The sequence below is a fragment of the Mauremys reevesii genome, linkage group 6 (assembly GCF_016161935.1).
Source record: "Mauremys reevesii isolate NIE-2019 linkage group 6, ASM1616193v1, whole genome shotgun sequence".
Lineage (NCBI taxonomy): Eukaryota > Metazoa > Chordata > Testudines > Geoemydidae > Mauremys > Mauremys reevesii.
The window spans coordinates 97937369-97950356 of NC_052628.1; the positions used below are offsets into that span (position 1 = coordinate 97937369).

General features: G+C 40.2%; 1 protein-coding gene across 1 annotated transcript in view; it reads right to left on the reverse strand.

The window, feature by feature from the left end:
- The window catches only part of LOC120408123, a 91800-nt gene that overhangs the window by 53733 nt on the left and 25079 nt on the right, over positions 1 to 12988 (reverse strand). The window contains exon 7 of the mRNA XM_039544727.1: positions 1598 to 1767. Coding sequence (XP_039400661.1) covers positions 1598 to 1767 — 170 coding nt within the window. The remainder of the gene's footprint in view (positions 1 to 1597; positions 1768 to 12988) is intronic.

Here is a 12988-nt window from a genome sequence, read left to right on the forward strand (position 1 = left end):
GGCAGAGAGCTGCTCTGAAACTTGCCAACACCCAACTGCATAAACAACACTCATGGAAAGCTCAAAGAAAATGAAGTCATATATGGACACTGATTCAAGTTCTCGCTTTCACCAACCTGCTGCCACTTTCTTCAGTTCTTAACTTCAGTGTATTTGAGTCAAATTAAGCAAAACACTGACATTTGTGAGACCACAGTATTTGACAATATACCACTGTTTGAAGACAATATTCCAGCACAGACAGAATATTGGGCTTACTGTGGAGCAGTTCCAGAATTGAGGAACGAGGATGTTTTCCAGTTCTGGAGAAGCACAATGGCCAAATTCTCAGCTCTGTCAGTACTTGCCCTGCGATGATTAGCAGTTCCAGTCAACAGCATGGATGACAAACACTCCTTCTCATCTTATAAAAATGTGTGTGGGGACAACAGATGCCGCATAAAAAAAACCCAACAACAATCTGTCTCTGCATAACTTGTTATACCAAAATTACAACAGTTTACAAAAGGGACTTTACTAAAAAGAATTAGTTATTTTTGTAGTTTTTCATTATTTTTGTTTGAAACATTATTGCACAATAGGCATATAATTTTGAAACAGTTTACTTTGACAAGGAAATGAAAACCAATGCATTAATGTTGTTTGTTTTTTGTGTAAATATTACACTGTAATATTTAATTATTAAATTGTTACATATTTTTGTTGTCATGACCATATCCTGATTTTGTACATTTTTACCATGACTGTTCCATAAATTTTGCCTAATTCTACCATGACAAAACTGTTTCCATACTTATTATCTGCCCCTTTACTTGTGATTTTTAACATTCTGTTCGCTTTTTTAACTGCTGCAGCACATTGAGTGGATGTTTTCAGAGAACTATTCATGAGGACTCCAATTTAATTTAGACCCCATCATTTTGTATGTACAGTTGGGATTATGTTTTCCAATGTGCATTACTTTCATCTGCCATTTTGTAGCCCAGTCTCCCAGTTTTGTGAGATCCCTTAGTTAAGTCTAAAGCAGACTGTGAAAAGTTACAAACCTGAATAATTTTGTGTCATCTGCAAACTTAGCCACCTCACTGTTTACCCCTTTTTCCAGAGCATGTAATGAATATGTTGAACAGTACTGGATCCGGTACAGGTCCTTGTCCACTGTGAAAACTGACCTTTTATTCCTACCCTTTGTTTCCTGACTTTTAACCATTACTGATCCATGAGAGGACCTTTTCTCTTATCCCATGAGGGCTTTCTTTGCTGAAGAGCCTTTGGTGAGAGACCTTACAAATGAAGAATAAGATGAGAAACTAATGGTACAACAGACGGGTGTGGGGAAGCACAAGGAATCAAGGACACAATACTGGTCATCATGACAAACATGACATTTTTAAAATACTGTGAAAAGTTGGTAAGAAAAGTAGACAGTTGAATGAAATACTTCTTTACTGGAATGCTACTTTTACAGTTTGTGCATATGACAGAGCACATGTTTAGAAATCTGTGGACACGTTTAGAAATCTGAAATATATTAGTATTGCGTCATACTAAATGTCTCAGAAAGTAAAGCTGTATTCTAAACATAGGCTGATGTTACCTTAAGAGAGTCTCGGCAGTGCTGAAAGAACTTCATTAACCCCTTATGAGTAATGCTCTGTGTTTCATCATGGCAATGGTAAAGAGTGAAACACTGGGGATGGTGTAGTCCCAGGTGGATCAGCCACTCATCATTCAAGCAATGGCAGTCTAAAATCTGAATCTGCCTCCCTGGAAAAAGACAGCCAGATTACCAAAATGGTCAAACACAAAATACAAGCCCATATTCACTGTCTATTGTTTTGATTAACATGGTAGAATATAATTATTGATGGATCTCAGTTGGATAACTGAATTTCAGGGTATGTTTGCATAATGTATTCACTAACATATCCATCATTAAAGTTCAACTTTCAAAAAGCCATAGTATGAACTGAAAATGCACAATTTTTTTTATATCAAGTGGTTACAAAGCCAGTGGGCGAAGTAATATATTTTATTGGACCAACTTCTTTTAATATCACCCACCTAGACCCTATAATACCCTGGGACCAACATGGTTACAACAACACTGCATATAATGTAGTATACAGAATCATGACTGCTTTTTGTCAATTTGCCAGAGTATCAGGACTTTTTCTCTTGTGTTGGGTACATCTAATATTGTACCATCTCTATTTAGTAGGAAGGGAGACATCTAAATTATACTTCTTCACAGAAATGGTGCACATAATCACCCAGGGACTCACTTTGAGAGGTGCTGCCAGGGAAATCAATCAGTATTGAGAGCATTTAGTATATTGCATAATGTAAGCATTTAATGTAAAACTAGTGTGAACTTCAATGATTTAACAATTTGTGGCCTGAATCTGACCTCATACCCATTTTACATCATTATAACTCCTTCTATTCAGTAGAGTTACTCCTGATTTGCAACAGTGTAAATAAGAGAAGAATTAGACCCTTGGTTGGCAGGAGGACAAACTTCTTTGTAGAGAAAACTATATCATAAAAATATAGCTATATTTGCTATTGTTATTGTTGTAAAGTTTTTACGAACACTATGATAAAAGTAAGTCCAACTAAAGCTTAAGGTAAATTAGCAATTTCCTCTAGGATATGTCAGGCTTTGCGTAAAGAACAGTTCACTCTCAGTCATACTCTGCTTAGTTCCCAGAATCAGATCATAATGTTCATGTCATCTTTATTCACTACCAAAGCAACGTCTTTGATGTCAGCTAATTAGTTCTGCACTGCTTGAGCCTGTTCAACAAGACACAGTTTATCTGGACTAATATAAAAGAGTGTATTAAAATGTCAATAATAAACTCATGATTTTAAATATATTTTTTCTCGGATTATACCTGTAGCCTTGTTCAAATAGATTCCAACTTCCCTCCTGAACATGGCCTTGATAGTATCAAAGAATTTTATCTGAGCAGGGCCTTTTCTTGCTAAAAAGCTTTTAATACTTGTGTTAAAAAAAATCCTGTCTCCCATGGTTTCACTTTATTTCTTTCCTTCCAGCTAAGACCCTTTCTTTTTCCTTGATCTCTTTTGTGTGTTTCAGGATGCTGCTCACACTGATTCCTTCAGGATATGTAGGATTTGGGTGATTGATTTGTGACCTGTGTATGTGACTTGGCCAAGGGAGCATCTGAATAGAAAGCAAACCTTAGGGAACCTGAGCTGATTTTAGCATTCTAAACATGAAATAAAACAACCACCACCACCACCATCAAGGCATCTTAAAATGAAATTGCTCTATTACAAAGAAGAGTAATTTGACTTCCACTGTCAAAAGAATTAAACTTACAGGGGTTCAAGACTCCTTAAATAACAGACTTATTTCCCTTATTTGTGTATGATACACCATTACATAGCAATGCCCATAGCAACGCAACAATGGAACTGAGCTTCTGGATAAACTTTTATACAGCCCTGGGTGTGGCAAGAGAACAATATAGGTCACTGCAATTCCTTTCCCTTTTCACTGACTTTTAAAAAAACTTATTTTGGCTGTCACCTCAACAGTGAGAAGTTCTCTGCTGTTAACAGACATTTCAAATCCTAATCTAATTGGCTACTTTAACCTCAATTGTCCATAGATATACAATATACAGCACTTCTAAAATAAAAGAGAACTCAAACCCATGACCCCTTTGACATGTTCTGTATACTTAGATGATGGATACATTACAATTGGACTGACTGCATATGACTTGACTCAAAGTATACCACAGGATCCAGAGGAAACTGGACACAAGGGATCAAAATAAAGCCTTTTCTTTCTTTTTGTATGAGGGATAAGAGAAGATACAACTTTAAGTAAAGAACACAGCTATTTAAATCTTTTGCAGACAGTGGCTTTCGGTGGTAAAACGGGCTCGCTAATCAAAGCTGAATGACATTCTGCTACAGAATCCAAAGAAATGAGATGCAGGATAACAGTTGGATTATATTACTGAATCAGGTGTTTTCTTCATCTCTTTGTCCCGACATAATCCTTTAGGGTTCATAAAACACAGGTCTATTTTTCCTTACGGTTTTTATGTAAAAGTATTCTAAAATCCTACCTGTATTACTAATAAGATTTCTGCTGAGCTTTCTAGGGGCAGGAAGTATGTCCCTTTCTTCTTCTTTTCTTTAGTAGTAGGCGGAGTTTTTATGACAGAAATGCTGGCAGTCTGGACCTTTTTTTTTTTTAAACAGTCATCTGATATATGCCAAGCAAAGTCTTACTGATTTAACCCTTTGGCATTAAGATTCATTGATATAGATTCCAATGCTTTTTCTAGTTGTTGTGAACTTAAATAACCAAGCACAGATTTCTAATAATTTCACAAAACTTCATTAGATTCTGAAGTCAACAGGAGCTGAGAGTACTCAGCATTTCATGGGAGTGGTGAGCCAAAAATAGGCATCTATTGTACTTTTGCCATCATTGTTGATTACATAGAAAAAGAGATGTAAATAGCTCTCGTTAATAGTTAGCCTTTTTCTTTCAGTAGTTATAACTCAGTGGTTGTGACATCACATTAGAAACACTTGCAATGTCACAAATCCTCAATTGTGTCATTAGTCAATGATGCAGGTAGGAGGAACAAACTGTTTACAAAATGTAGAGCTTCTACTATACACAAACAATTTTGTGACCACAGCAACAGCTGTGCAAGAATATAGAAAGTTTCTAAGCTTGATAGGAATATATTTAGGGCCAAATCCTGAAATTGTTATTTAGTTTGTACTCAATCCAAACTGACATAACTCAATTGCCTAAATATAGATCAAATGCAGAGACCTCCAGATTTGACATAATATATTTTAATGTGTGCTTGAATGTTGAAGTGACTTATGATAGTTCTAACTGAATTACAGATGTGCATAAATTCAGCTGTCCACGTTCATTCACTGAAAACCCTTTGCTTAATATATGATTCCAATTAGACTGAAAAGATATCCCAGCAGGGTCTTCCCTCCTCCCCCGCCACCTTGTCTATAAAGTACGATGCGCATCTCTGGTGCTATATAAATAGCAATCACAATCCCAATAAACAATTTAGAACATACACTTCAAAAAGTTAGTTCACAAAGGGTCAAGAACTTTCCATTTCAGACCAGGAAAGCCATATTGCTTTCAGCAAAATAGCTCAGCTAAAAGCCAAAAGCCATCATTTATCTATCAAACTCCCCTAACCTATATAGTCTGACTGAGATGACAGCAACACAACATTTAATCAAAATCTCTCAACTTTTTTAAATTAAACGGTGGTTGTGGAAAAAAGAAATGAAAGTCCAAATGGGATTCTACGTTAAGTATCAGAAGAGCCTTCATAGGATCGTTAGACTGATTTACTCCCTTTCATGCCTTGCAATCCATGATGTACCTCATTCAAAACTGCACTAATATAAATGCCCTTTGGCATATACAGTAGCTTCTCAAGCCTCTCCATTTGAGTTATACTTGTAAACATAGGGTCTGATCTTTCTCAGCACCAATTGTTTTCCTTGGAAGTTGAAGGAGCTCAGCACACTTTGCCTTGAGTGCTCCAATACAAGTAAAGGGGATATAAATATTATACAAATGAAATGTTCATGGTGAAAGATAATATTAATCCTGAGCAAACGCAAAATATGATGCATCAATGTTAACTGAGAGATTCACTTACCAGTCCGCTAAGTCCAGGAAATATGCAACTGTTTAAAGTAATCAGAGGATGTATAGGTATAACTATTACTTGACTCTTTATTTTCAGACATTTCTACCTCATAGATAAAAGGTAGAAAATTTTAGCCTCAGTATGTCTACACTGCACTTAGACACCTGCAGCTGGCCTGTGCCAGCTGGCTCATGGGACTCAGGCTAAGAGGCTGTTTTATTGTGGGTAGACTTTCAGACTTGAGCTGCAACCCAAACTCTTGGACCCTCCAACCTCACAGGGCCAGCTGCAGGTTTTTAATTGCAGGGTAGAAATACGCTAAGAGCTCACGTGAAGCTCTTTATAAAAAATAAACAAAGTTTGCAAAGCTTTGTATCTGGTCATTTTTCAACTAGTTCTAAAGAGAATCCAAGGGAAAAGATACAAGCACACTAAATGAATCTGCTATTTTAAATATTCAATGAACATTATATCAAATTCAGGTGCTCCAAGCAGCACCCTGTCTCCCAGTAAAGTTGCTTTAATACACCAAAACTGACCTGTGTACAATCAAACATAATCCAAACTACACACCATATTGGCAGGACAAGTACAGCATAGAGTAATATCCAAGATGATGACTACAGATAAAAATATGAAGATGGCGCTGAGAACTGAAGCTAAAAGCAGGGCAGGATTTACAATTTGCAGGGACCTAAGCTGTAGGGTTGGAAAAATTGACTGGAGAAATCCTTCCGACTCTTGCTGCCAAAGGGAGTCTGGGTCAGCCCATGAATTGTGAGTCCATAGAAAGCTACATAGAGTTGTTTGTGCTTAAGCACTAAATGACATCATTATTTGTGATGAGCCTGATTAGAAGGTATAACTATTCTTTGTTAGGATACTGGATGAAAAACTTCTTATATTAGGCTTTTCTTCTTTTTGTACTGAATGAGTCCTTAAATACATGATGTTTGTTAGTAAAAGCAAGCAATCCCTTGGACCCACAGCCCTACCTGTAGGTTGTGGAGCAGCTCAGAATCTCCATAGCACTGTGCTATAAGGGTACTACTCCTCTGATCCACAGCATGCCCTCCCCCTCCCCCCCACCAGAGATGGGGGGAGTACTGAAGAGGGCCACTGCCCATGTTACTGTAAACCTGTTCTATCAATATCAACTTGTCACTTGAACTCTTGCAAACAATTCTCTTATGGTTGGTCTATGTACAGTTTTTGTTTACTATAACTGTGTTGGTTTAGAAACCGATAAAGTGCCACAATCCCCTTATGTGAATGCAGTTACACCAGTGTAAAGGTGTTTACAGCCAGACAGTTCATTTCTATAAATATATGGAAATAAGCATCTTTATGCAGGTATAATTGCATCTACGGTGGGGGGCGGGGGGAGGTTCTACCATGATATTATATCGTTTTCTAAACCCATATAGTTAAAATTAAAAGAAAATGCTTTTGCCTCAGAAAAACAACGCAATTCCTCTTGCTAAAATCTCCAAAACAGACTGATAAAGACCTTCACTGCTTTAATATTTGTAAAACCATATGCTACAGTATGGCTGAAATACATGGGAATATGGAAATATACTGTACATCCTCTAAAACACTTTCTCACTTGTATTTGCCATGTGGAATTGAAAAATCTTCCTAATATGTTTTCCAGCTTTCCTTTCTAGAGTTTAGTTCCTGATGATATGCACAGCAGAGATAACAAGATAAAACAAACACACAAAGAAAAAACCTGGAGTAGAAACTAAGCTGATTCCTGGCTAGTTGGTTAGTTTAGTTTACCTCATACATGAGATCCAACAATACAATTCAAAGATTTTACAGAATGCACTGCTGGCTTCATCTAGAAATGCAAGCCCCTATGGCTACACAATAGTTATAAACATGAGACCATTCATGACAGCTGTTGCTTCTTTAAAAGAACAATACACTTAGTTCCTAGAACATTTGTTCAGCATCACTGAAACGCAACACTCAGCTACGTCTAATGGCCCACCTTTGTTTGTTCAAGGTGTAAGTATTTGTCTTGGAGTTCACCGTGGGAATGTGACATAAGCCGAGACACAGGCATCTACAGCAGGTGACCTACAGCTTTGTTTGCCTCCCCAGTCACAGCCTTGAGTTTGTTCTTTTTTTAGAAGTCTCTTTCTTTGTTAAACGTCTGGCATTTAGTTCATTCAGTGCTTTTTGTTGTTGTTGTTTTAACTACGTATCTATCTTTATGATAAGCTTTTGGATAAAAATACGCTGGATCAGTTATTTTACCTGAAGGAAATTCTGAGTGCGACTGGGATTCCTTTGTTTAAAGGATATAAAAATCCAGATATGAACTACTACTGTTGATAAAAGAATTTTCCATAGCTATCCAGGTCACCGGTTCAAATAAGGCCCTAGTCAGCAGTGAATGAAATGTAATCATATTTCTGTGGGGCAGCTCTTTACAAAGATTAACTAATTAATGCACAAAACACTTTTGGAAGTGATACCTACATATTCTCCCCATTACTCAGATGGAAAAACAGAAACATGATGGATGGGATCCACGAAGGGATTTAGACATTGCAATGCTGAGCATCATGGTGCTTAACTTTTAGGCAACAAAACAAAAACAAACAAACAAACAAAAAAAACCCCACACACCACACAGGAACAACACTGATCCACAAAGCCAAGTTAGGTGCCTAGGCTCCCTGAACAATGAGCAGGGATATATAGGCACCTGAGAATGTAATCCACAAAAGCCAGCGCATTAGGCAGGGAGCCAGCAGCCAAAGGGAGGTGCTGAGGAGTTGGGTGTGTGCACTAAGCCCTGCCCCTCTTTCAGAGACAGGCCCCTAAGTCTGAGCTGCAGGGAGGCACCTAGCTCTTCTTAATGATCCACAGTTGGGAACCTGCCATCTAGAGTCAGGCAGCTCAGGTGCTTAAGGTGTTTTTCATGGGACTGAAATGGGCACTCCACCACACAAAATGGTTGGAGAAGGTGGAAGTGCTACCCACTGATTACTTTTAGCGCAGTGGTTATAGTCCTCACCTGGGAGGTAAAAGACCCTGTCCAGTCCCCCTGTTTCAACCACTCATTCATTATTTTTTATCCACAGATCAACAGCTTCAACAGGGAGCCACACATCAGAATATTCCATAGGCCAGTGGTTGAAGCACTCTCCTGAGAGAAAGGAGATCCGAGGTCAAATCATTTCTCCCTCTCTGGCAGAGAGGGGGATTGAACCTGGGTCTCCCACATTCCAGGTAAGTGCACTAACGACAGAGCTAAAAGTTTTAAGGTGCATACCAGCATCACCTCCTCGATTCTGAAAGGGACCTAATACTACTGCTCCTCCTGGAGTCTGAAATGGGACCCAATCCAGTAGACACGCTCCGAGGTAGCCTACCAGATCAAGCCCCCAGGGCATGTGACTTTGGTGGCTAACTACCTGTCTTTCCCTGGTTTGTGGCACTTAGGCAAGAGATAGGCATCCAGCTGCCTAGAGGGAGGCAGCAGTGTGCATGCCTAGAGGCAGGAACTTAGGCCCCTAGGGAAATTTTATTCTAAAAAATTAGGTGCTAAGTGAGTTTAGGGTTCAATTAGAGTTTTGTGGCTCACAATGGAGCTAAAACTGGGACTTTCATAGATCCCAACCAAAGGGACTTCCCTAAAGCCACAAAAAGCTCATTTCACTCTACAGTCATACAGGGTCAAATTCTACAGTGAGGAAATGGATGCAGCTCAAGAGGCTTTAAAGATACTGCACTCATTCGGCCCATACTATTTATGGAGTAAGGACCATAGCAATTAGGCCAGAGACAGTAACTTACAAAATGTATGGTACTTAACTACCAGTATCATCTTGTTTTCAGTATGATCATGGAATCAGAATCACTGAGCCCATTTGGATACAAATATCCATTATTAATGACATTTTGCTCAGGCTGTCTGTTTGTTTGAAACAATAGATGCCATTTCACCAATTTTTGTTCACACTCTTGTATGAGCATAACCTCAAGCACAATTTTCTTGGATCACTGAACGTAGGAGTCATGATGGTATCTGGAGCAAGTACATGGATAACATATCAAGGTGAACTTAGAGACAGAGAGGGCACCTTGCAGGAACTAAGTTACCAAAGATAAGCATGACAGAATTTTCCTTTACGGAAACATTTCTGAGTACTCACCCTATTGAAAAATTCCAAGCAGGGTAATTTATAACCCAGACCTGGACAAGGCACAAATAAAAGGCAATTATAATCCCAAAATTAAAAAGATCATGTCATTTTTTAAATCAGAGAATTAAAATAAATTATAAAGATGCTGACATCAGGCATAATATGGTTTTGGAAAATCTTTGCCTATTCTTTTTTGTTATAACATTTCAAAGCATTTTAAAAATGTTTTTAAAAATACTACAGTAATAATTTTTGTTGTTTTTCAATATGTCATACAAAGCTTCCATCACAAGCTATCATTGACTTGAATTACAATATTTTGTGAAACTGAAAAATTTCCCCCAATGTTTTTTATTGAGCAGCTTGTCTAGTAACATTATAGTTACCCCCCGTGCTTGGAGAAATTTCAAATGGAATTATGGAATGATATTGCCTTTTTCACAGTGGTTAAGAACATCTGACAGGCCAAGGCTGAATTTAAATGTCCAAAATCAAAGCAGAGCATGTCCAAAGTCTCTTTTGTGTGTGAATATGGTGTATTCTGCAAACAAACTACCGAAATAAAAGGGATGACTGGTGCAAACAGGTAGGGCCACAATTACACTTTAACCACAAATTGTAAGTAAGGGCATAGAATCAGAGAATATCAGGGTTGGAAGAGACTTCAGGAGGTCATTCAGTCCAACCCTCTGCTCAAAGCAGGACCAACCCCAACTCAATCATCCCAGCCAGGGCTTTGTCAAGCCAGGTCTTAAAAACCTCCAAGGATGGAGATTCTACCACCTCCTAAGGTAACCCATTCCAGTACTTCGCCACCCTCCTAGTGAAATAGTTTTTCCTAATAGCCACCCTAGACCTCCCTCACTGAAACTTGAGACCATTGCTCCTTGTTCCGCCATCTACCACCACTGAGAACAGCCTAGCTCCATCCTCTTTGGAACCCCCCTTCAGGTAGTTGAAGGCTGCTACCGGGGCGGCTCCAGGATTTGCGCCGCCCCAAGCAGGGCGGCACTCCGTGGGGGGCGCTCTGGCGGTCGTCGGTCCCGCAGCTCCAGTGGACCGACGTGCCTGCGGAGGGTCCACTGGTCCCGCGGCTCCGGTGGAGCATCCGCAGGCATGCCTGCGGGAGGTCCACCGGAGCCGCCTGCTGCCCTCCCACAGGACGCCGCCCCAAGCGCACGCTTGGTGCGCTGGGGTCTGGAGCCGGCCCTGGCTGCTACCAAATCCCCCACTCACTCTTCTCTTCTACAGGCTAAATAAGCCCAGCTCTCTCAATGTCTCCTCATAAATCATGTGCCCCAGCTGCCTAATCATTTCCGTTGCCCTTTTTCTGGCCTCTCTCCAATTTGTCCACATCCTTTCTGTAGTGGGGGCCCCAAATCTGGATGCAATACTCCAGATGTGGCCTCACCAGTGCCAAATAGATCTTACCTTGATCTGCTGGCAATGCTGCTACTAATGCAGCCCAATATGCCATTAGCCTTCTTGGCAACAAGGGCACACTGTTAACTCATATCCAGCTTTTCATCCACAGTAATCCCCAGGTCCTTTTCTGCAGAACTACCACTTAGCCAGTCAGTTCCCAGCCTGTAGCAGTGCATGGGATTCTTCCATCCTAAGAACAGGACTCTGCACTTGTCCTTGTTGAACCTCATCAGATTTCTTCTGGCCCAATCCTCCAATTTGTCTAGGTCACTCTGGACCCTATCCCTACCCTCCTGCATATCTACCTCTCCCCCAAGCTTAGTGTCACCCACGAACTTACTAAGGGTGCAATCCATCCCATCATCCAGATCATTAATGAAGATGTTGAACAAAACCGGCCCCAGGATCGACCCCTGGGGCACTCCGCTTGATACTGGCTGCCAACTAGACATCGAGCCGTTGATCTCTACCCATTGAGCACAACAATCTAGCCAGCTTTCTATCTACCTTATAGTCCATTAATCCTATCCATACTTCTTTAACTTGCTGGAAAGAATACTGTGGGAGACCGTATTAAAAGCTTTGCTAAAGTCAAGGGATATCATGTCCACCACATTCCCCATATCCACAGAGCCAGTATCTCATCATAGAAGTCAATCAGGTTGGTCAGGCATGACTTCCCCTTGGTGAATCCATGTTGACTGTTCCTGATCATCTTTCTCTCCTCCAACTGCTTCAAAATGGATTCCTTGAGGATCTGTTCCATGATTTTTCTGGGGAACTTGTTTGGGTTGTTCCAATTCGGAGTTTTTGGTTTAATATCCAATCTCTAATTTCAATATACATATTCAGTGAATGAGTCTGGTTTTTTCAGGAAGAGATGCCATTTTGGTTACACTTCAAAGCAAGGATTCAATGTAATTCAAAGTACAGTAGGACTGAGGGACAGCAGCACCATTCAGGGCCGGCTCCAGACCCCAGCGCGCCAAGTGCACGCTTGGGGCGGCGTCCCGCGGGGAGGGCAGCAGGCGGCTCCGGTGGACCTCCCACAGGCATGCCTGTGGAGGGTCCGCTGGTCCCACTGCTCCGGTGGAGCATCCGCAGGCATGCCTGCGGGAGGTCCATCGGAGCCGCGGGACCAGCGGACCCTCCGCAGGGCACGTCTGTGGGAGGTCCCCCGGAGCTGCGGGACCGGCGACCGCCAGAGCGCCCCCCCTCCCCGCTGCGTCCCGCCCTGCTTGGGGCGGCGGAAATCCTAGAGCCACCCCTGGCACCATTAGAAAGCAATTTGAATCAATTCTAAATTATCAAGTTTTTTTAAACAATTTATTTAACTTAGCATTTGATTTAATCATTGTTAAATCAACTATTTTCTTTTCAATAGTAGATCTTAATTTATAACTCCAAAGTTTCCTAATTTCCAGTGCCTTCACAGTTTTCTTTACACTTGTAAATTTATACAGGTTGCAAGGTAGCATGATGAAGCTGAAGCCAATTCTTTCAATTCAACTTTGTAGGAAACAGACATCTTCCAAATTGATTGGTAATTATTCATTTTTTTATTTTAAACATTTTAATAAACATTTTTAGTGATTCACTCCTCTATGTAGTTCAACACAGAAATGTCTGTTCCTGCTGCTAATCCTATTGCCTATATCTTGAATCCCAGGATATTTTTGATATTACACTAGAGATTTCCTT